Source organism: Antrostomus carolinensis, unplaced genomic scaffold (genome assembly GCF_000700745.2).
Source record: "Antrostomus carolinensis isolate BGI_N321 unplaced genomic scaffold, ASM70074v2 scaffold9882, whole genome shotgun sequence".
Taxonomy (NCBI): Eukaryota; Metazoa; Chordata; class Aves; order Caprimulgiformes; family Caprimulgidae; genus Antrostomus; species Antrostomus carolinensis.
The window spans coordinates 17,255-42,128 of NW_010298939.1; the positions used below are offsets into that span (position 1 = coordinate 17,255).

The following is a 24,874-nucleotide window of genomic DNA, read 5'->3' on the forward strand; positions in this document are numbered from 1 at the left end:
TGCTCTGTATGCTCACCCTGGTTTCTCATGACAGCCATCTCCCTCTGCCACCCAGGCAGGTGTCAGGATTTTGGATGAGGAAGAGATTTCTTTTTGTTTGTGCCTCTGTTTAAGAAACTCTTGGGGCTGGACAACAGCAAAGTGTCAGCAGTGAATTTCTCAGCCACAGCCACCAGGAAGACTGCAGCCTGCTCCAGAGAGAGGGAGTAAACCTGATCTGTTTGTTATTCCTTCTTCTGGTCCCTACCTTTTAGTCTTTGAAAGTCCAGTAAGCTGCTGACTGGAGTTTTGTGGGGTGGGTTTTAGAATTTTATTTTATTTTGTTTTGTTTTTAAAATAGCTCCAGGTTTATTACTGTAGAGCTGTAGCAAAGGAAGTCTTTTGGTTTTCTGTTCCCCAACTTGATTTCCCACCTCCCACGCCCCTGTTTTGGCCAACTGACTTGTGATCGTCTCCCTTGCTGCCAGTGGTAAGGGAGGTCTTGCTTCTGTTGGAAATGCAGCACATTCCATCTCTTGCATTCTGAAGTAGTCTTTAAGGCATTGCCTGCTTTTCAGGAATTTTTGGTTTCACGGCAAGCTATCATCTCAAGAAAGGGAAGCAACCTGGTCAGGTTATGGGGAGGCTTGGGTAAGTTTTGCATTGCCCAGGGTTGTCTTGCAGGTACTTAAATCAGCTGCCTTAAGTCGATGTACAATGTATGTCCCGCAGAGGCTGCAAAGGGAAGGTGTGGGGCTGGTCTGTGAGGCAAGGGCAGGTTAGATGTCTGAAAACTGAAGAGGAAGCCTCTGTGTTTTTCTGCATTGTCGTTTCGCCTCTTGATGCTGCTGCTCCAAGATGTCAATTTTTAAGAAAAAACTGCCCTGTTTTAGTAACAGTGTATTTCCTGGGTTCTTAATGTGTATTTGGTTTTGGCAGTGTGATGCTTCCATGTGCAGAACAAGGTATTGTAAATCCACCTGCGTCCATTACCTTGCTACTAATTTGTCAAAAAAACCCTGACTGTCAGCAGTGGCAAGAGAATGAAAATTAAGGGATTTCCACAGAACTGAGCCAATCACACTGGGTGGATTATCTGGATTAGGAGCCCATTTGACCTGCAGACGTTGTACAGATAGACTAACGCTCAGCTGATCTCATAGTAAGTATGTGTGTGAGGGGGAGAGGTTGGGTTCCTTAATCATGAACAGAAGTTTAACCCCTAAGTGTGGCAAAAATGAAAACAGCACCACAAAGCACTGTGCAAACTGCAAACCAGGAATGCTTTGAGATCAAAGCTCTAGGTCTTGGAGCGTATCTTTCATTATTTGTTGCCTAAATTCATTGCCTTCACTTCTGATTGTTACAGATGCTGAGGGCAAGCTTCAGGATTAAAGGTAACAGTAATAGTGGGAGAACAGAATTTTTCACCCTTCTTGCTCTTGAGCTTTTTTATTCTCAAGACAAAAATCCCTTCAACCAACTGTATCGGGGGGGTGAAAGCTTGTGTCTGTAAAGATAATTTGATCCCTTTGAAAACTAGGTTCAGGAGTGTGTATTAAAGGGAAGTCACAGTAGCACAAAGCTTGGGACTTTGTTGCTCTTCTAGTTTTGTCACAGATCATCAAGCAGGCTATGCCTTGCGTGCTGCTGCTGAAGTGCATTTTTTCCTTTTAGTTTGCTCATTGAAAGACCCTGCAACCCTGCCAGGTTCGAGCTGGCTCCATAGGCTTCAGCAGCTGGGTCTTATACTGCAGCTCCTCCTGTAGGGTCAACCTTATCTACTGCCCTGCAGGAGGTTTCCCTCTTGTTATCAGAAAGTGTATGCAGCGACACAGTTCAGTCTTCTAAAACAAAACTGATTGTCAGCAGACAAAGAACAGCCAAGCCTCCTTTGTTGTTATAACCCAGATCCCTGTGATCCTGAATCTTGGGCTTCTCCTTTCTAAGAGCAAACCTTGCTTTACCCAAGCAGATGGAAGCCTTTGATTGGGAAGGACCAAGCTTGCAGTTCCTACATCCTGCCGCTTTCTCTCTGTGTCCTTGGCAGTTTATTGGCCTGGCTTTCTAACAAAACCAAATCCCTTTGCTTCAGCTCCCCTGCCTCAGGGATCATCCTTCAGTTATAACAGCTATGGCTGTTCACCTTGCCAGACCCATGCCTCCCAGCACTTGCTTAGCAAGGAGCTTGGTGGTTAACTCTGCCAAGACCGCTCTGTCTCCATTTGACTCTTCTGCATCTGTGTATCCTCCAGTACTGAAGTTCATGGATGGAATACGCTACCATGTTATCTTTATATTATGTGGTTATCTATTTTAACAAAGGGTCTCTTAAGAAGACAGATGGCAACAGAAGTTCTCCAAAATATCCTCTGATGATTTGTACTTTCCAGTCCTTCCCCACCATCCCTGCTTCTGCTTCTCTTCCCTTAAATCTGATTGGATAGTTGCATCTTCCTTATGAATTTCTTCGGTATTCTAACCTAAGATACATTATAACAACTTTGATACCTCAGGTGAGTTAAATGCAATGTAAGAAAAACATGTGCAGAAATGTGCCACCTAGAGGGAACTGCAGGAGTTCAGGTGTTCAAAAAGTATCTAATACTCCTTGGAAGTACTTGCATGGTCTCTTTCTAGGAAGACTTTTTTTGCCTTTATCTGCTGTCAGTTGTTTCTCCTTCAGTATCAGTGCAACGTCCAGCCAAGTGCTCTCCTGCCTGAGAATTGCAAGGGACTTGTTTGCTCCTGGGTGAGCAGTGCTGGAAATGGTTCTGCTGCTCTTTTTGTGCAGAAGAATCCCCTGTGACGCTGCCAAAAGTCTGGAGATCTTTGCCTGGGCATGCCTTGTTGCTAACTGTAAGATGCCAACATAAATTCCTGCAGTACCTATCCATTGTCAGGAATGACTGAGCCTTTTTCTTAGTCTTCAGACCTCAGCAGTTCCTAACAGCCACGCCATCTTGAGTTTCTTGATATTGCCTCCTTCCATTCTTCCCTCCATATGCCTTCCTTCCATCCCAGGTAAAGCGACCTCAGCCAGGACCTCCCTTGATTTACTCCGAGCCTCTGTTGTGGTTCTTCCCTTCTTCACTTGGGATATAGGTATTTTCCAGCTAAAGTTAAAAACATAAGGTTGTCCTGAACAAAGTTCTTCTAGACCCCGTAGTAAACTAATCAACCAGGTGTTGAAAAGTCAACAAGGTTTCTTTCTGTTGACTTAAAAGGTAAAACCAGGAGCTGTGAGAAGTTGTATAGAGGTGGTGGGAGCAGATGTTATGTGGATAGTGATGTTCCCAGGCCACCAGCACTTGGAAGCCTCGGGAGTTCCACATGCAAAAGGAGTGTGTAGCTGGCTCTTCTTCAATAAACAAAAAAACCCCATGCTGGTATTCAGAGAAGTTAAACAGGTTATGCGAGGTGCACAGCATGTGTTGCAAAGTATTTTTGAGTGCTGTCTTTTTATTAAGCTTTAGCTCTCCCCCTGACCCCAGTGTCCCTCTGTTCACTCCTGGTATCTTTCCTGTTGCTTCTCAAGGGAAATAGTGGTGTTGCCACAAGGCTTCTTGCAGCATCTGGGAGAAGTTAAATGTTATAGCCAAGGATAACTTTTTCCCTTTCTCTTTAGGGAAGAAAATGCCTGCCATGTGGAAGTTTGGCTTTGCACTAATTCATATTTTATTTGAATACTAGTCTTCTGGACTGTCTAAATAGTTATAATATTAAAATATACTTGACTCAACCAAAGGAGTTAATGGAACATTCCTGGCTGCCAGCGGGGACTGAGCTCTGCTTCTTGGTAGAACAAGACTTACCTCTGTGGAATTTCTCAGTGCTTCTAGCCCAAAATGGGCACAGGAGGAGAACAGGGTATTGGCATTCACCATTATCTTTTCTTCAGGGAACTTACCTTTCATAAAAAAATTAAATGGGGAGGCACTGGTTAATGCAAAGTAATGGCTTTTAGAGTAATAATGACTCAGAACTGATTTGACCCTGTATTAGAGCAGTAATTGTCTATTCCTGTTTTCCCTGCTGTGTAAATAATGCCTATTGTAAATCTGCATCACTCACTGGATCTGTCTCACTTTTTTCTTACTGGAAACCTGTCCCTTTTTTTTTTTTTTTTTTTTTTTTTTTTTGCAACAATGCACGTCCTATATTTGCCTAAATATGCACATATGCTAAGCTAATTTTGCAGAGTAGGAACACTTGAATTTTTGCATTTCTGGTGACTGCTTAATTTCAAGTAGGATTTTCACAGCATAAACTTTCTATTTCACTTGAGGGCTCTTAAAAGCTGTAATTGGGAGAAGCGTGTAAATTGTGTTGCTGCAAACTAGCTGCCTGTCCAGATGTGTTTCTTGGGATTGCAGTGCAGAGTGCACTGGTGTGTTGTGCCAGGTCTGGTATCTGTACACGCATACATGAGGGAACCTTTTAAGAGAAGCTGATATGATATGTTTTTAAGCTCATTGACAGCGCTGAAATGAGATTCATGAACGCTGTGTCAGTAGCTGCAGTTGGACAGGCATGTATTCGCACATGTGCATGCTTCTAAGCCAGCTTCTTAGTACCTTTTAGTTGTTGTCCTTCAGCTGAGGCCAGTGAAGCAGTGACAGTTTCTACCTGCTGAGTATCCAGCCCTGTTTGGATCCACAGATCAAACACATTCTTCCCTGGAAGGGTGGCCATCTGTGCATTTCTATACTGTTCTTTACAGCACTGCTCTGAGGTGCTGTAATTTGGTGCCCTAATCTCTGTTAGAGATGCTTGTTTTCAAAGCAGAGACAGTTTTAGCATCTGGCAAAAGATCTTGAAGTTTCACCACTAATCAAGTTTAAGGGGGGGGGGAAACCCAAACCAAAACACCACAACCCACATAGGGCTGGGGAGGGAAATACCTCTTTGTTTTTGTAGATGGAGGCTTACACTGCAGGTTGACATTCCAGCAATATTAACTTTATTAAGGCAAGAATGCAGTACTGCATTCTTGCAGGAGAGGGAGGACTGGGAGGATGCTGGGCTGGACTGGGGAGGAGTGGGACCCCCAGGGAGAGCTGATACATCAAGGTGTTCTCATCCTTCAGCCTGGCTTATTCTTGGGGTTTATGTCCACCGCAGTAGGCACAGTAATGACCTGGACTCCTCAGGCTTGGCATCTGGGCCCTCCTAGAGTCATCTCTCTAACCCAATTAACATGACAGAGATAAATAGGGGTTGTGGGGTGTGGGTAACAATTGGCCTTACTATGGTAGAACTGCTCTGTCGTCCATTTGCCCTTTCTGTCCCAGTATCTGTGTGTGATGGCACCGCTCAGGGCATATCATCACACTTGCTGTTGCCATCTTTCGTTGTGGCTGAGGAATAATTCAGATATTTCCCTAAGCACCTCTGGGCATGGGATCATTCATGAGCGAGAAGGGAAAACTGACCCCCACGGTTGGTTAGAGGAGTGCAGGTCCCTCACCCTCTTTACAAGGCAGCAGCTAAACACCCTGGTGCTGGCAGTACCCAGACAGGTTCTACCCAGCACTGCTGTGTTATTGGGAGCAGCCCCAGTCCTACTGTGGGAGCCTGTGGTGGAGTGAGCACCCTGCCCTGGGACTGCAGAAGCTCCGGGAGGGACTGGGTGCCCTGCTCGTGTCATCCTGCTCCTGTCACTTGCTGTGCAATGACTTCCTAAATAAGCTTTTATTTACTTTTTAAGAAAAGCTTTACAGAGAGATGCTTATCAGCTTGGCAGCTAACAAGGGACAGAAGTCCAAGAGACAGACCAAACCCATCTCTCTCACTGACTAGGACTTCTATCAACCTTTTCAAGCCAGCATTCTCTGATCTTAAAGGACTTAGAGAAGCAAGGGTTGGGGCCAGCAGAGCCCCCCAGCCACCCTATCTTACAGGCGTCAGTGAAAAGGCAGGTACAAGATGCAGTCTCTGTGATGCTAAAACCTCTTCCTCCCTTTGTAAAAACAGGAAAACAACTTCTATATCACCTTGTGTGCTACTGCACTTAAATTCCCACCACTGAAATTTTTGTTGTTTTTGTACAGCAGTTTCAACAGTGCTCTTAAATACTGTGCTGTATACGTATGTGATATGTCAAGCAACATAGTAAACAGAAGTGTAATTATATTAAAATTACAGCTACAATTGGCACAAGGCAGGAAAGAGCATAGAGATGGAAGCAGGATTTTTTTGGGCATTGTCCTCTTTATCTCTGTCCAGTGTTACAGGTATTCTACACAAAGCTTCCTGTTTCTGGCTGGAACCAGGTGTGGTTTCTCTCACTTGAAGTGGGAGCTGAAGGAGGTGGTGACAGGGGGTTGTTTTGCTTGCTTGTTTTTTTAAAAGCTTGCAGAGGAAGTATGTGCTGTATCTGCCCCTGTAAGGAACTGGAATGCTCTGGGAGCATGGCTGTGAGGTAGCTCAGAGCCCCCTTTAACACCTGCTGTAACGCAGGCCTCCACCAGTCCTTCATCTGCTGTACAGACACAAGTGCAGGCTCTCGTTTGGTTGTAAATCTCCATTAGAAAAATTTCACCAAAGCTTGGATGTCCATGGTAGTCTTCAGGGGCAGAAGGTTGTTTTGTGAAGGGTTGGGGGGTTTTTGTTTGTTTTCCCTGCTCCTTTCCCGTCTAAGGAACAAGCTCTTCAACTTCGCACTTACGTCACCTGTCAAAACGCTTCCCTGGGCAAGACCAAAGAACAGAGGCACTAGTCAGGTGAATGTGCTCAGCTGGCATTGCTGCTGAAGCCTGAGACACCCGTCAAGTCTTTCTTTAAGAGACTTGAGAAGACTCAGGGAAAAACCTTTCACTGTCCAAGTTGTTTGAGTTTGATAATTGGTAAGCAGTGTTACAAAACATTGGGTTTGAAAGCAGCACAAAGCTGTTTCAAGACAATGTGCTGTTCAGGCTGTCTCTTGTTCACCCTCACCTGGGTGGGGAGCAAGTTCTGGTCCTTTGAGGAAGGCCAGGTTTCCCTTCCTTTCATTCATCTTCTTGCTCTATGAAAGAAGTTAGGTGTGAGCAGGAGATGCCAGACCTTCTGAGGAGGGCATTTGGGCTTGGTCCTCTTCCTTCCTTGGTCCTCTTCCTTCTCACCATTTTGGAGGATTCCATTCATCATATGTAGAGGATGAAACCTGTCAAATACCTGACTCTGTCCACTTATGCCAGGTGGGACCATGGTGCTACATGATGGCAGAGTGGATAGAGCTTGCTTGTTTATTATTAATAATAATAAAAATAATCTGCTGAACTGACAGTACAATTAGCTTGGTAAGATGATGTTTCCCTTCTGTAAGTGGCTTCTTGCTTAGAAAGCAAGAATTCTGCATTTTTGGCAAAGGTGTTTGGGAAACTTCAGCTCCGTGTCTCTTGAATCAGGGTGTAACTGGCCTTCCTTCCATACTGTCTGGAGTAGCAAATGTACTTAAGAGACTCACTGCCCTCTCTTTTCTCTGCCCTGTCTATTCCCTGGTCAGCTTTGTTTTAAAGTGTATTGCTTGGAAACATCTTGTATTGCCATCTAAGTATTTCATTAATAAGAATGTCTGATTCTTTATCATTAAGTGCTTTTTCCTCTTGTTTTTCAGATAATGAATATGTTTTTATAGATCTGGAGCAGAAGCTTAGCAAATACTTTTCAAAGGAGTGGAAGAAAGAGACCACCAAAGTAAGACAGATGTTTAATTTTAGAGGCTACTGCTTTGGTATTGGAAATGAAAAGCTCTTAAACTAAAGTCCATAAAGCATTTCTTGAAGACGGTCTGCAGAATGCTGTTCAGTAGCAAGATGCAGTGACTTGCACCACGACTGTACAATTAATTAAAAGAGCTGAAACAGCTCCTTATGCAACTTCACCTGAGCAATAGCAGCTACTTGGCTGCTGCTTAGCTGCTACAGGCGTGGAGAAGGTCAGTTGGTCAGTCTTCCTTTTGAACACAGCTGAGCCCATAAAGAGTTCTGGAAACCTCATTGTTATCCCTAAACAGAACAGCCTAAAATGACCTTTTGTGACTTGAACCTGATATGAGGAAGAGCACTGGAGCTGTGACTCTTCCAGAATACGTGCAAAAGGAGAGTGGAGCGAGAGGAAAGGTATTTTGTTTGAGAAGAGCCTTAGTTCTTTAAGGCTAGCAAGCCCTGCCAAGGGAGGGAAAAGCTATGTGAAAGAAAGACAAGCTTATGTAATTGTTTAGTGCTGGTCGTTCAGACATGATAATGCCTGTTTGTGTGTGTCATTATGAGAGGAGCCGCAGTCTAGAACAAAGCATAGTATGCAATTACATTCGGATATCTTAATTAGCTCATTATGACATTTTTCCACTTTCCTTAAGGGTTTTCTTTTGCAGAGTAGGCAAGCTTGCCTTTTCTGCTGCTTAGGGAAGTTTGCAGATGACTAGTGGGGTTTAGGGAGCTCTCTTATCCCATACTGCTTCTCCCAAACAAGTGAGGGTTACTTCAAAGACCGCTGCCAGTTGTGCGGAGGGCTTTCTGTCCAGCCACTAAGGGTTTCCTGAGGCAGGTGTTTCTGGTCACCTCGGGATGGGGTAGGCTTTGTGGTTGCTTTGAGGCTAGATTCTTGCAACACTTTTTAAGTCAGGATCAGTGTTGAACCACTGGTGTGAGGTGAATCATAAAAGGCTGAATGAGTTGGTATTGGCAGTACTGAAGCCCGAGAGGAGTTAGGCTATCAGGGCTATCAGACTGGGTTAAGAGACAGAGATTTCATTCCTCTAAAGAGGTTTCAGGTGGAAAGCCCAGTCCAGCTGATAGTGTGGCTATGAACAAGTTCTAGAAATAAAATATAAATATTTGCATGATGATCAAGAAGTTACTGTCTGCATTAGATGTGCATACCTTGTCCCAATGAGATGGGGCTGACCAGTAAACTGGGACTGCCTGTGGAAGCGAAGTTACCTGTATGAACATTAAAGAAGTGAGTGGCAAAGTAGGAAAGATGAGAAAATGAACTAGTAAGATAAGATGTTCCTTTATTTTTTTTCTTTCTTCTTTTTTCTCCTGTTTAAACAAGCCTGTAAGTCTGAAAGGTAGGCTGTAGTTAAAACAACAAGACTCCTGCTGGCTTTCTTCTAACAGACTTCTTCAGTGTGAAGCAGACATCCATGTCTCCTTTTGGTCTGTGGCTGCAGGAAGGTGTGAATATCTAAACGTTATCCCTGCCAAACAAAAGGCAAGGAGTTAATATCGGGCTGGTGTGCCTCGGCCTCGGGCAGTAGATGCTGCAGGCAGCAGCGTGTGTCCCTGCCGAGTGATGTGGTGCGGTGCAGAGATGGCTGGTTACTCCTAGGAGCGCCCTGGAAATGCCGCAGCCGCGCCAGCCTGGCGCGCTGCCCGCCTGCTTTGGGGAAGGCTGCCTTAAACTCGCTGTGGTCAGCGCTAATGTGTCTGTGGCCCAGCCAGGTGCTGAGCTGGGTGACTTTGGGCCAGGCTGGGCATCCCCAGGCTATCCTGGGACTCTTGTATACCTGCTCACTTCCCCCTGCCATCCAAAATCTTCTGCCTTCCCTAGGGTGTTTTTCCATTCAGCCTGTCTAAAAGTTTTATGATGCCTCGTTGTCGTGAGCCTCCAGGACAGTCAGATCCCACCCAAAACTTGCCAAGAGCTAAGAGCAGAAAATGAAAAGCAGTACAAGGAGCAAGCTGGGGAGACAAGAATGTTACCCAATGGGGTAACAGGAATTTTGGATGTGAATGGTATTTATCATGTCTTCTGTCTCTGCTCTAGGGAACAGAGAAATTCAGCCCTCCTGTTGTTGCGTTCTTTAGAGTACAATACTATGTAGAAAATGGAAGAGTAATAAGGTAAGTTACCTTCCGTGGTAGTTAATGCATTTAAAATTATTCACTGTGTTCTTAAAAGGCAAGAAAAATAATGGTTCTTTGTTAAGCTCATCTCTGTGAGCTCACAAAAATAAGCGTAAAAAAATCCACTTGACTTTTTAAAAAAAAAAAAACCTTCACAGACTTCCTTACCCAGCCATGAATGTCTTCCCCCTGAATCACACTCCTTATCCCTAGGAAGATTGTGACTGCTTTTCCATCTGCGTTTAGAAAGCAGGTTGAATTATGACAGTATCAAAATACATTTAACACTCTTTTGCTTGTATCTTTTGCTTGTATGAAAAGCATCAGATGAAATCACCAAAAGTAGCTATTTATACTCCGTAGTACATGGTAATAATTTTGGATCTGTTTTTTGTATCTGAGCAGTGCTCTGTGCAGTCTGCTCCTGGAAATGAACTTTTGCAAATGGACAAAAGAAATTACTTCATAAGTTTTGCATCTGTAGTCCATTCACATGGAATATGGGCTGCACTCAAAACACCACCACCCTCACCCACAGTACAGAACAAAGGATGAGGTAGTTAAAAATGAACAACTGACAGAGTTAATTTACATCAGCACTTCTGGCGTGGCTGTGACCCCAGGGCAAGCCAAGAGCTGGGATCATTTGGGTGGATTAAAATCTTTACCAAATTTTTGGCATTTGTTCTTGTCTTGAACAAAGCTTGGTGGTTTTTTTGTTTTTCTCTCTCCATAGTCTTTGATTTTGGATATAGAGGAGTCTTTATTCTGGAGTCTGTTTGGCTGTTAAGTGTTTTTTATTTAGTTTTGCTTTTAGGTACAAAGGGAGATTGCATATAATTCTACCACCCCCAACGTACATATCCTTTAGCAACACAAGCAACTTTCTGTTGCACTAGTAATTTAATTGGAGAGGTTTGTGGAGCCAGGCAGAGGTAGTCACACAACCCCATCAAACTATACATGCACACCCACTTTTATGAGTAGATGGTGGTGTCCAGCATCTCATCTGTACATACATGTCAGCAGCCTGCCTCCCATGAGCTCTCACAGCAGGGGGTGTGGGGGTTATCAGTGCTATGCAATAGTTATGCCTTATCAGACTATCCCTGTTTAGCAGCTTGAGGAAGAAGACAAAAACAAGCCCAAGGCTCCTGTGTCTTTTGATCTACCTTGCAGGGAATTTCTGTTGAAAAATACCTTGAGCCTAAGGCAGGGTGAAATGAAAAAGCAGTGCCAGGTTTAGAGGGGAAAGGAGGACAGGTGTGCAAGAAACAGGACTGGGATTCAAGGGAGTTGACTTTACTGAGTGCTACAGGCTTTCTTCAGAAACAGAAGTGCTTGATGCAGTCAGTCTCCCAAACAGGTGTGACGTGACTTTTCTTTCATCTACCTTCTGCCCTAGCTTCTTAGATATCGTGCTTCTCAAGATAGAAGCTACCATTTCCCATGCTTGTACAACGCTCAGGGAGAGAAGACCTTGATCTTGGCTTGGTGCTCCCTACACACACAGAACTGTATCAGGGTGGCATTGGCACACATCAGGGATGTCAAAATTTAATCCCTTCTTTTAGAAGGAAGATGTGTTTGAGGGGCCTTATCTGAGCCTGAACTTTTTCTTCTTCAAGTAAATTTGCCTTTGTGTCTTGCAGCGATAAGGTGGCACGGCAGCTCTACTACTGCCATCTCAAAGAGCAAGTACTTATGTCTCGGTGCAATCACAAAGAAGAAATCTACTTCTTGCTGGCTGCCTACAGCTTACAGGCAGACTTGGGCAACTACAGAGAGAAGGTCCATGCTGGCAAATATTTTGAACCTCAGGCCTATTTCCCGCAATGGGTAAGTTTTGGGGGATGATCTGTCAACAGATTGCACACGCAGCAGGAGGTATGTCAAGGTGGTACCTGACTGCAGCCATGCAACTCCCATTGCAATGATTAGGCAGAGTAGTAGGGTGTCACCCTGAATTTCTCTCAGGAGGTAATTCCTCTCTTTCCACTGGATGTAGGTGCCCATTCCTCCTGAGCTCACTTGTCAGTGAGGTGGGTGGTGTGTACCCTTCCCTGGTGAGGGAGTGTGTTGGTATCGAATAAGTACCTCTGACAGTGTGGCTGTCTTTGTTTAATTCATCTGTGGCTTAAAGAATTGTGTGTTTGCAGTGGTGCATCTGCAAGATCTGCACAACCTAAGCTCTACAGAAAACCTCAGGGCCATGAAACCAAGTCCACTGCCCTTTGTTCCTGTCTCTGTCATGCTCACCTCTGGGATGGATAGACCCAAACCCTAAGGGGTACTACTGCTGTGCAGTGCCTCTGGTGCTTGCTTTGTCATTAATCTCTGGCTCAACTGCAGTAGGAGAAAAAGGAAGGGCCTGGAAGTGGGTTTGGTTTGCATGTTTGTTTATAAGCATGTGCACATGGGCTTGTGCCCTTCAGGACTTACAAACAGTTTAGAAAGCCAGTTTAGTTGTCAAATGACAGCAAATTGTCAGAGCTGGTTACCTGCAGAGAGTTCTCCTCTTGTGGTGAAATGTCAAGAAAACTGTTGATAAACACTTCAATGTCCATAAAAATAAAAAGGGAAGCTAGCTTTGCTACAGACACATCACTGTAATGTTTGATGTCTGCTGAAGCAGGATGATCCCTGGGACCTGGACAGACCCTCCTTTGCAACCTGATTTAGTTCTGGAGCCCCCCTCTCTTACTGTCACAGTGGATTTTAGCCCAGCTTGCACCTTGGGATAGCTGTTGAAAAGCCCAGATGCCTCTGGTAGTTGGCTGCTTGTCCCCAGGCGAGTCATGTCTCCCCTGAAAGGTGGCACCATCCCCTGCTTTGGGGAGAAGGTTCAACACAGTGACAGGGGTTGCACTCAGGGGGCAAGGCTGGTCGAGTCTTCTTTATGCACAGGTCCCAGCCTGCCTGCCTTGCTGTGCAGAAATGCACCTTTCTCCCAGACAACAGGTCTTCACCCCATGCTGTTCCTTGCTATGGGGTGCCTGGCAGGAGGTAGCTAACAAAGGGCTGGAAAAGGTGGATCTCATGCAAGCTGTTTCTGGGGCAGTTAAAAGTTTTATCACAGATTATTGCTCACCTGGTAAACGTTGCAAAGGCCAAGGCAAAGCCTGGCTCACCTGTGCTAAGCCACAGCCCCAAGCAAGTATGTGGGTGATTTATTACATCATTACAGAGAGCAAAATCTGGCAGGCATGGGGACGCTTCTCTCCCTGCCCCCGGGCTCCCATACAGAGATACTGAGCGATCTCCTCCTCCAACGCGATTTCTTCCTCCAGCACGTGCTTGAGATCATTTGGGCGAGGGCTGCCCCAAGCCTCATGCTAGTGAGGAGAGGCAGTGCTGCCCCGGGGTGATCATCCCAGCTTTGAACTGTGGAGCTGGTACTTTTCTTTCTGCTGATGCTGCGCAGCTGATGGCATCAATGTTGTCCTCCACCGAGCCCAGCCTTCCTCGTGGGAGGGCAACTGATGTGGCAAGGCATGCAGGGGAGGGCAGAGGTGTTACTGAACAGAGTAAACAAGGGGCTTACTATAAAATGGAAGTGGGAACTGGGTGGTGATGGGATCTGGTTGTTTTGAGCCAGGACAGGTTGTTCCTGCCAGGATGCTCTCAGGTACCTGGTGGAATCTAGCTTTAAATGTCCCCAATGTGGGGTATTTTGTGAAGTGAATTCAGCCAACACCTCTCTTACCTGTCACGGCCGCTTGCAGCCTGGAAGGGGCCAGTCTGGCACAGAAGGGGGTTGGGCTGCCCTGTAGCCTTGTAAGGCGAGGGCATGTGGGCAAGCGTGGGAACTGAGCACTCACAAGGCAAAAGCAAAAGGCCCAGTGTAGGTTTTTCTACTTCATAGCAAAGCCACATGCCTGACAACCACTCCTAATAGATAAAAAAAAAAACAACCTTAAGATAGTGTTATCCACCCCTTTGAGGATAGAAATGCTAAATAAGCCTAACGTGTAGTTTCTGGTCTTAAAAGGACCACCTAGCATTTCTGCAGTGTTTGGAGATGTTGCTGTTGATTGTGTTGGCATGCACAGCAGTATTTGTTATCTGCCCATAAGCATTTATGGATGCCAAGAGTTAGGAAAACTAATTCCAGTATTTAAAAATGAAAAGAGCTGACGTGACTTCTCTAGTCTTGCTCTGCTATGATTTTACCATCTAGGATCTGTTTGGAGACATCAGTATCATCTGGGCTGCTTTAAATGTTTATTCTCTTGGGAGGTAGAGGTGAACATGGACTAACATCTTGAGGGACTGTATGAACCTCCTCCACCTTCAGTCTCTGCTTTGCTGTTGATCACAGCTGCCTCCCATGGGGATCGCTGAAGAGTTGCTGATCTGTTTGTTTTCCTTGTGGTTTAGATAATTGCAAAGAGGGGGAGCGACTACATCTTGAAACATGCCCCAGAGATGCACCGAGAACAGCAAGGGCTGAGCGCTAAGGACGCGGTGCTGAAGTTCATTAAGGAGTCCTGCCTGCTGGAAGATGTGCCCGTTCACTTCTACAGGCTACAGAAGGTTAGACAAAGAACTTCTTATTTTGAACTTCTCTCCCATCATTAATTGTGTGGGCCATTGCATTTTTCATTATCTGTTTATTTGAGAGATGGTTGCCTCTGATTCAGAGAGGACAAACAAGTCTAAAATGTTCAGCCAATGAGGCCTGTCCCCACAAACAAATCTCTTGCCAATATACAGGTATAGCTGGAATCTAGTTTTGTTCCTCAGCCAAGAAACTGGCCACAGGAATGGTAAAACTTAATTTTTCTCCCTGCCTGTCAGTAGACTCACACCAGGGAAATCACTGAGAAGCCCCCTTTTTTGTTTGTTTTGATTTTTTGGGGGTTTTTTTTGTTGCAGTACATTGAAATAGTGACAAGAGGTCAGCCAGCTTTCACACAAATGCCATGTAATAACTGAAGGTGACACACTGAGTCATCCCAACTTTCTTACTCCTGACCCCAACCCTGTCACAGTGGTTGGTGTTTTTTCAGCTGTATATCAGTTTTTGGATTCCCGGATTGTTGCTTGTCCCTGAGTCTTGGACTCCTTACTCAAGTCTGCTTAATCAGAATGCACTTCATTTTCACATGCTAAGAGAGTTTTGGTCTAGAAATAGGACTAAAGAGAAGCTTTCTTTTCCACTTAGGTGAGTGAAACCTGCTTGTACCATTAGGAATAGCTTAGACCTTTCTTCTTTCAAATGGAGGTATTCCAGACTCATAATTAAACTTATTGGTTGTTTATGCTCAGTGGGAATTATGTCTGGGAGGTATCCATGTCCTTTGACCAGACCTAGCAGCTCTAGTTACTGGAAAAACATGAATTTTCTGGAGGAAATAAGTTCCAGTTTGGTTTGTAGTCCAGGCTTAGTTTTAATTCATCCCAAACCATAGATGTTCCCCCTACCTCTCCTCTGTCCTCTCTGTTTTGATTCTAGTGCTGTTAATGATGCAGCTGGGAGAGTTGGTTACACTTGAATGCCATAAGAAATCTAGCTGGCAGGACATGATACAATTTACATCTGAAAGCACCAGGGCTGTGAAATTGGGTGTTCCTAATATCCAAATTCCTGTCTGACTTGAACTTAGATTTTATGCATTCCTAACTCCATCATTTGTTGCTTGATCCACATCGTGTTCTTCCTGCCGTGTAACACAGTTATCTCATGATGAGATATCCTCCTCCTAAGTAACACCTGAGTCACAAAGCTCCCAACTGAGCAAGCAGGGGTGCCAGGTGAAGGTGTTGGTGTGCTGGCTGCCCTGAGATTAAAAAAGCAGTCACTTTTGTTTTACACCCTCCTCTTTGCTGCTGCTGAGGTTGGGAACTCCAAAATAAAACACAGCACTGAGCCCTGTATCTCTCCTCCAGGCCAATACTGATTTACAAATCTCTTTGCCCTTAGGAGGCAGAAAGCATTTCTTAGTGACTTTAAACTGGGGACATGGATGGTACCAGGGGAAAAGAGTGAGGCAATGTGATGGCATAAGGCTTGTGTCTTGACAAGCCAGATGAGGAGAGAAAGTTTTGATATAAAGTTTGAGCTCTGTGAGCCCATAAGTTTTTACCCCAAAATTTCCCTCCTCCTGCTCCTCCTAGCAAGAAAAGTATGTGTTCCTCTCCCTAACGCTGCCATGACAGGAGGAGCTGAAAGAACTAGTTATTTTTTGGTCTTCAAGCAAAGGAATATAATCTGCAACTGAGTATGTCATACCAAGGTATAGCATGAGGAAAACCACGGCAATATTTCAACCCAGCTGTAAACATTTAAAACCAACTGCTGCCAACACTGGGATCAAAAGGTTAGAAGGAAAGTCCCTATAACTCTGGGCATTAATTAGCTCCCTCTTGGCTAAGGGAGACCTAAGGTCCTGCAAGTCCATGGATGGGAACAGCAGTGCTGTGGCAAGGAGAAGGAATCTGGCATCCCTTCTGTTTCAGGTGCTCTGTCACCTGGAGAGCAAGAGTGGTGTATGTTCATGGGGACAGCGTGTGGCAGTATGAGAGGTTACAAGGTACATCTGAGGGCAGTAATTGTCCATGCCCTCAAATCACTAAAAGCTGCAGGATTCCCTGTCCAGGGCATTTGCTGGTAAAATGCTTGAGACGCCCAGCATGAGGGAATGTTAGGTGTAGATATTTCAGGGGTCAACAAGGTAAAAGGTGCACTTTACAAACACAATAAAAACTAAGTGAGCTGATGGCATCTGCCTGATGAGCAGTCCTGCTACCTCTTTTGCAGTAGGTGCCAGAACAAGAGCGTGGTCTTTGTAGATTAACCTTTGACTCCATGCTCTTCTCGTCTTTTAGGATAAGAAGGAGGATCGCCCGACGATTATCCTGGGCCTGACCCTGAGAGGAATGCACATCTATCAGGTAACAGACTGCCCTGAAAGCCTTCTGGTGTAGCATTAACTCTGCCCAGCTCCCCTGTCCTCCCCCCCACTGCCGCTCCTCTGCCTCCCCTTGAAGCGCCAGGCTCCGCATATCTCAAATTCTTGGTTGTTTGCAAATTCTTTGCACATCACTGACTCCACCCTGTACCTGCCAGTCCCTGTGTCACTCTGAGTTTGATGTGTTGCAGGAGGTGAATCATGTTCGTCAGCTCCTCTACGACTTTCCCTGGTCACACATTGGGAAGCTGGCGTTTCTGGTGAGTATGATGGAATGGAGGCCATCTGGCAGCGGGCTGTCAACGAGGAACCTGGCGAAGCTGTGCAGGCAGGCCGACAGCCACGTCAGGTCCTGTCACCTGCATGCACAAGACCTCAGCTATCTCTGGTAGCTGCGTGGCTGAAAACACTCTCTTGCTCATTTCACTGGCATCTCTCCTCTTTATGCAGGGGAAAAAATTTGAGATCCAGCCAGATGGTTTGCCCTCTGCACGGAAACTGGTTTACTACACGGGTTGCCCCTTCAGGTCACGGCACTTGCTGCAGCTCCTCAGCAACAGCCACCGGCTCTTTCTGAATATCCAGCCGGTGCTGAAGCAAATCCAAAAACTGGAGGAGGCTGAAGGTATGTGACAGAAGAGCAGGTGACTTTAGTAAGGGGACGAGTACGGCATGTTAGGCTCTGCTGTTGTTTCATGGTGGCTGCTCTCTGATTAATGGCCTTATCAGGAAGCCAGTGAGACAAATAGAGGTGTTAGATATATTTCAGGTCCATTGCTTGGAAGTGTTTATGGCTCCCAGACTGTGATCAGACTGTGATCAGAAAGCGTATGTGAGAGCAGTAGAGGTGCAATATCTCTCTTTAAATAAGAGGAGATCCTCACTCTCTGTGCTCCCTGCTTGGGCACATTTGACACATGCTTCTGAGTGGAAGTAATTTTGAATAAAAAGCTTTCCATTATAAAGCTTCTTGTGTTCAAGAAGCAATACAAGTTGTGAGCCTGTGTCTTAGTTTTTTAGTGCCCTTTACAAAATACTGCCCACAATTTAGTCTATAATAGTGTCCAACAGTTAAGAGCCAGGAGTTGCAGGTGCCAGAAACAGCCTGAGAGCAGATTAGGACCCTCAGAATTTGTGATTTCTGGTGGTGTCCCCTCTCCATAGGAACAGTGACTTGAACTCTGACAGTCCCTGGTACCTTTTAGGCAAACATAACTTCATCACCTCTCAGCTTGTGCCCTTCCATTTTCCAGCTCTGCAAGCTGGAAACAACTTCTCGGCCTACCTCTCACTGGTGACTGGTGTTAATGCATTGCGCAGGTCTTCTTTCAGAGGATGGTGTCCCCTTTCCCTCTAGCTCTTTCCTGAATGCTTTTTTCCCCTACTTCTTTCCTGACTCCTGTTCCCTGCATTCTCCGATCACACCTTCTCTGTCTTCTCTGGGATTTGTAAGCCTTGCATCATTAGCTTCAAGAAGTCAAACAGCAGCAGTAGGTCCTCTTGTCTGAGGATATAGGCTGACTCCTTCCAGGGAGAAGTCAGGAATAAACATGTTTCTGGTTATTGGCCATCTCAGCTAACTCTAAGGAGCTTCCATGCATCTCTGAAGTGGTGATAGCTGGCTGTGTGGAACTGGTGTTCAGGGCAAGGCAGCCCTTGGTCTCATCTGGCTTCGTTATTTCTGGTTTTCCCTTCAGTGGGGTTATAAAAGTGGCCTTGAGCTGTGCAGGAGTAAGCAGTGGCACGTGCCAGTCACCTGTGGAAAGGCTCACTAATCAAGTGCCTGTGGACAAAAGGCCCAAGGTTGTTTTGTGTCTATTAGTGTCTTGTGGATTTCTTGACGACCCTCAGCACACATATCTTTAGGTAACAGATACAAGCCCTGGGAGAAATAATTAATAAATCATTAATAAATGCCAGCCATGGGGATCCTCTTCTTCGCTGTCTCCACATGTTGGTGACCATTTAAAGAAACAATCAATGCATTCTGTTTTTAAAGACTAAAACTTTTAGAGACTACACTTGGCTAAGTAACTCCCTTTTTTTGACCTTTCCTTCATTCTGTATCATAACTGCCTCTACCTGCCTGTTCCAGCTCAGGAGATGCTGGGTTTACTGCAAGTATGACTGACTGATTCTTCTACAACCATGATAAAACAGATATCATGGCCATAAGACTGGCCATCCCAGTATCTGTTGAGCAAACAGAATACAAAACTGTCCCTGTATTTGTTCAGCAACTGCAGCAGTTGTTTCTTAATTGTTGGGTTGTGCTAGTCCTAGAGCTTATAGTTATTGCTACCCTTCCTTCAGGCTTGCTTAAAGTTCCCATTGGTTTATCTTGTTTCTTCCTCAGAGAAGAAGCGCTACCGGGAGTCCTATATCAGTGACACGCTAGACATGGACCTGGACCCCTGCGATAAGAACTCGCGTGGCAGCGGGAGCAGCGGCGGCAGCCGGAGGGACAACCGTCTCTCACGCCAGTCCACAGGGAGCCATGGCAGCTCTCACACATCGGGCATCGAGGCTGACTCCCAGCACCGGGTGTCAGTGGAGATGTCAGTGGATGAGCCCTTCAGCATTGACCGGGTGCATAGGAAAGAGAAATCCTGCAGCTCAACCATCAGCTATGGTAGCTCTGGCATTGACAGCGGCAGCAAGGGGCGGGCTGAAGATGACTCTCAGGATGATGGTAAGGAATTTGGAGATGTGGAACAACTTCTAAGTCCCCCTCTTGCCTTCTCCTGTAGGAGAATGGGGAGTAAGAGAACGTGAAGCAGCTTGGAGCAGAAATGTAATGCTAACCCTTCTCCTGCCACTCTCTTCCTCCTAGAGCTTGAGCTGGCAGTAGATGAGCCAGAGGAGGTGCCTGTAGATGAGCCTTTAGAGGGAGACCAGTTAGAGGAGGCCACTGTGGGAGAATCTGTTGAATCTCTTCCTCTAGATGCTACTAGTTGCCAAGGTGAGATGGGTTTCTGCTACTGCTCAGTGCTTTTCTTTAGACTCTAGCAACAGGCATAATCTGAGGGATCCAAGGAAGCTGTATCTTCTTCCAAACAACTGCCAGTGCTACTTAATGCCCTACTGCAACAGAATTTGAAGTCAGCTCACCTAGAGATTAAAGGCCAGCACCCTATATTGTACAGTGCTGCTCTCCTCTGTGCTCCTCAAGGTCTCCCTTCTCCAAATTTGCTAAGTTTATACTCGGTTAATGACAAAAAGACAACTGAGGTAAACTTTTTGTAGTGAAGGAATTTGTATACCATAAAACAGACAAGGGTTTCAACCACAGATTAATGGTCTAGTCACAGGAACTAATAGGTCAAGTTTTGTGGCTTGTGATACAGGGGATGCTAGACAATGTGGTCATGCAGGAGTTGCTTGGCCTTAAGCCACACAGCCTTTTATAGCAAGATGGGTGAATATGGGACAAGTTGGTGAGAAGCTGGTTTTTTGAGAGTTTTTAAAACATTGATCTTTAGGGGCAAAAAGGAGTACCTGTGAGCAAAACTCCCAGAGCACTGAGGGTGCTTATTGATGTATATTTATATTTATAGGATAGCATTGTTTGAATGTGACCTGTGAGAACAGCTTCTCTTTTCTATAGCCCACAAAACCTATGGCCATGTTTTTCACTTCCTCCTTCTCCTTTGCAGCTATAAATCAGGAATCACTGTCTGTGGTGCAAGTCACACTAATAAAAATGAGAGGCCAAAGTGTGGAATCCCTTCACCAGGTAAGGGGGGGTGCTTGGCAGGAGGGTCTGTGTGTGAGCATTGAACCAAGGTCTAGTGTAATGGAGACAGCTGCAAATCAAGTGCCCTTGACTGGTCTGGGTTTGACTGATTTTAAATGGCGTAACCAAAACCAGCTGCTGGCCAGCTACTGCTCTCAGGAATAGGATGAGAGCAGCATTTGGGTCCAGAATAGTATAGAGAGGTTTGGAGCGATCAGTGAGGAAATCTTGCAAGCCAACTATGGTCTGCCTTAGGCTTCCAGATGGGAAATGGAAAATAAGTCACTTCCAGATTTTCAAAGCAATGTAGAGCCAAGACCATCCATGCTGTTTGGACGTGGGTTGCAAACTTGATCATCTTCCTGCTCCTGAAGCCAGAAGGAGCTCACCTCAGAGCAAAACCAGATGCTCAAGCTCTAATCACTATAATTTGGGTGATTATACTATGTGCGTGCTGAAGTCTTTGTTGTCAACACTTTCCTTTCATCAAACCCTTGAGAAAAGACAACTATATATGGTAAAATATGTCGTATCATAAGTTGTGCTTGGAAAAAGCTTATTAAAATGTCTTTTCAAGGCCAAATAATATTTCTTTTCAAAGTATAGCTGTACCCACTGGGATAGAAGTGTTGTTGGGTTTTTGTTTGTTTTTTATAAAGAAAACCAAGCCTCCACCATTTCTTCTCTCCCTGAATCCAAATTAGCCTTATCTGCTAAAAGAATTTAAAAAATCTGTTTTATCATTTTCCCCTTTACTCCCTGAACTTTTCTGAACAAGGACTTCAATCACTTCTTAGGACTTTTTTTCCCCTCTTTTGTGCTTCTTCCTGCACCTAGTCAAAAGAGATAAGAAATTTTTCACTTATCAGTGAAAATAGTCTATAAAGTGCTATAAGAGATTTAAATAAGATCTTAGTTATTTTTTCCAAAGCCAGAGACCGTGCAGTACAAATCATAATGAACTTATTCCTATATTTGAGTGGAATGACTTAAGAGTGCAAGGCAGGGAGTGGGCATCTTGCCTAAAGTAATGTTTTTAATGTTAATGCTTTTACAAATATGTGCTTATGCTATTAATTGGTTGGGAGGCATCTGTTTTATAAGAATGTTTCTGATCAGCACAGGACTGTCTAAGCAATTCCAAAGACCTGGCTGCCACTTCTATGCATCAAATACTTGGTGCACCTTTGGAAAAAACAAAACAAAAACCCCATTCCTTACAAGGCCAGGTAACGAAATGCTGCAGGACTGGGTTTCCCTGGCATTCATGGGACCATACAGTGTGTGCCTGTTTCTGGGAGTGCAGCTGAGCCAGCACGTGGTTTCCTCAGGGTAGTTTTTTTAATTCCTTTCCCACGGAGGTGAGAGAAGTGGTACTGGGAGGAAGTTTTCTGTGTTATCAATAGAAGTATCTTGGTTTAAAAGGGATATTCCTGACTTCAGCCTTAATGTTAGCATTGAAAAGCTGATTATGAAGAGACAGCAAGAAAAAACAGATGAGGAAGTTGGAAATGTCTCAGGAATTCCTCCACAGAGGCGGAGTCACTACAGCTTGTGTAGCAAGACACTGCATCTAGGAATTACTGCTGGTTTGTCGCTCCTGTTTTCTTCATTGCTGAACAATGTTACGTAGATTAAACTGTGCGTTGCACTTAGTGAATTTTAGACACTGTAATCCATTAGTTTTTATGGTTGCCTTCTGAGCCTTCCTTTCAGCTCATTAGCATTTACTAACTCTGTGTGTTCAAGCAGTTGGCGTTATTTTTTGTTACGTGCACTTTGTCCATTTGATGACTGAATGGATCTGCCAAGAAGTGTCAGGTCATTCAGGTGTCAATACCTGTCAAGTGTTTTGTCCATTGTACTGGACACTGAGGACACAGTGCAGACAGATCAGGATCTGGCTCAACGTGGTAGAGCAGCATAATGCACTTGTAATTTCTTAATGGTTCATAGCTTCTTCATTAAGCCAATGTCCTTCAGAAAGCTGGTGGGGCTGTTTTGAAGGAGTGGAAGAACAATTTTGTAAAACTTGTAGCATGCATAACCAGCATCCTTAGGCTGTATCTGAGCTCATTGTTTTTACTCGTGTGTATCTTGCTGAACTACCAGGTCAGATCAACAAGAAGCAGGAGCTGCACGGACCAGCACAGCCAGAGTTTGGATGACATCCGCCTTTACAAGCACCAGCACTCACCACTAAGTGCCACGCTGTCTTCAGACACATCCCACAGCTACACGTTTGGCTGCAGCCTGGAGGATAAGCTGTCTGTCTATGGCTGCGTTTATTCCACAGCAGACTGCAAAACCAAGTCTGCCCTTTATGGGAAGCGATCTATGAACTGCCTCTCCTTGGATCTCCTGGGAGAAGACCAGCTCCCGGAGGAGTTTGTGGTGTAATGAGATTGGAGCTCTTCCATACCAGGAAAGAGCTCATCATGGAAATATATACCTCATTAACACATGTGATGTCACTCTGGTTCTTGCAGGAGACTGTGAACAGCTTTGTTACTCAGCTCCATAATCAGTAAGTGACATCACCTCTGCAGACCTGACTACAGGACAAATCAACTGGAGTGTAGCACTTAACGTTGGCATTTGAAGTGTCTGTCTGAGCAGAAAATGGAAGTGGCCTGCACCATGAGCAGTGACACAACCAACATAAAAACCAAAAAGAGTGGACCAAAACTGATGCTGAGCTAGTAAAGCAAATGCTGTGTCTAAATGGATTTATTGGAAAGAAATTTAATGTCTCTGTCAGTTTATCTCCTGCCTTTCTCTCGTGGTCCATTTATGTTAATACAAGTGTACAGATAGTTTGGTTCTCTTGAATTTGTGCTGCTGCAGCACTGCCAACAGCTGTCGGGCCAGGATATACTCTGAGAACATTTGGAGGGCTATGTATGGAAGTGTCTAGCCTGTGTCTGTTGTAATGAACACAACTTGTCTATTTGCTTTACTGGGAGCAAGACCCGCTTTGCCAGGAGTTTCCTTCCCTTTTTTGTTGTTGTTGTTTCATTGTAAGCATCCAGCCAAATACAATGTGTGTTTTGTTATTTGTTGTTTTCTTTTTTTTCTTTAATGCAACAAATGGAACTGTCTCTCAGCTGTCTACTACTGCCATGATGCAGATTGGTAAATAAATGCTTATATCCTTGGGGAAATGGGGGAAGGGGGTAAAATAATTGACTTGTCTGCTTCTCAGGGTACAGAAGACAAGTTAATAGCATTAATTGGCTCTTGGAAGACAGGAGTGTGACTGGATCATTTGTCCAGGCATGATCATCCCTTACTTTGAATCATACTTTTTTATGTTGTTCTTTTCTTTGTTTTTAATAAATCTGTTCCTTAGAAATTTTTCCTCCGCTTAGGAAGCAAGCATGGACTGGAGAAAGTTGCTTTGGAAGGACAGACAGAGTGACTGCATCCAACATAGTCATGAATAGGTCATGCAAATATGAGTGTGTGGTGCTGCAGGGCCGGTGATGGTGGAAGCATAGGGTGTTCGTGTGCCAAAACAAGGGTACTTGTTTGGTGATTTTGAATGGTGGAGCTGGCTGTGCTGGCTCTCACTAGGAAAATAATTATGCTGTTTAATTCAAGCATTTGGTGTGGAAAACATCCTGTTACCTGGTTACATCCAAATAGATGTAAGTTTGTTTGATTTCCTTCCCTGTCTCCCCACAGTTCCTCCTCCCCTCATCAGTTCCCAGCATTTGGGATGCTTGTACTTACAGGCATGTGTAAGCTGTGCCCAGCTTTTGACAACCTCGCAGGTGGAAGCTAATAATTTTTTGGCAGACTCTAGAAGCAGACTGATGCTATTGCTGTTTGAGTAAGTGTGTGTTGTGCAGTGTTGATCACTAAAAAGCTGGAGATAGCTGAATTCAGGAAAGGAAGGAAGCCAGAAAATGACAAGGAGGGTTTGAGCTGCTACTTCGATGGTGGGTGGGCTTGCTGGCTTAGTAGTTGTCCGGTAAATGGCATTCTGGTAAGCTGTTAAAAAGCAAATCGATGAAGTCTTTCATCTCACTATTTCTGTGCAAGTGAGTGTGGTGTAGAGACAGAGCATGCAGGTGTATCTGCATTTACTGAAGTGGCACCAGTGGCTGTACATCCTCTGAGGTGAATCCAGCACCAAACCCTAGCTGTGTGTTTGAGGAATGAATTATGGGCACAAGCTCACTGTAGCCACAACTTAATTGACCATGCCCTCTTTGATCACACTGTTCTTTCTTTTTGTAATGAACAATTAGAAGCTGTGTGTCCACTGTAGCTCCTTTTTCCTTTCTTCTAAGCAAAACCAAAATGCCTTTACAGAGTACTTGAGGTATATTTACTGCATCCAAAATAAACTCTCCTAAATGGATCTAAATGGGTAAAGGATATCTGGCTGCTGATGAACAGTC

General features: G+C 44.8%; 1 protein-coding gene across 1 annotated transcript in view; it reads left to right on the top strand.

Moving 5' to 3' along the window:
- Positions 1-22,865, top strand: part of LOC104520820 (FERM domain-containing protein 6) — a 30,373-nt gene extending 7,508 nt beyond the window's left edge. Inside the window, exons 3-13 of the mRNA XM_010162620.1 lie at positions 7,580-7,659; positions 9,736-9,812; positions 11,468-11,654; positions 14,196-14,351; positions 16,647-16,712; positions 16,921-16,989; positions 17,180-17,354; positions 19,086-19,421; positions 19,563-19,691; positions 20,386-20,465; positions 22,578-22,865. Coding sequence (XP_010160922.1) covers positions 7,580-7,659; positions 9,736-9,812; positions 11,468-11,654; positions 14,196-14,351; positions 16,647-16,712; positions 16,921-16,989; positions 17,180-17,354; positions 19,086-19,421; positions 19,563-19,691; positions 20,386-20,465; positions 22,578-22,865 — 1,643 coding nt within the window. The remainder of the gene's footprint in view (positions 1-7,579; positions 7,660-9,735; positions 9,813-11,467; positions 11,655-14,195; positions 14,352-16,646; positions 16,713-16,920; positions 16,990-17,179; positions 17,355-19,085; positions 19,422-19,562; positions 19,692-20,385; positions 20,466-22,577) is intronic.
- Positions 22,866-24,874: the final 2,009 nt, after the last annotated feature.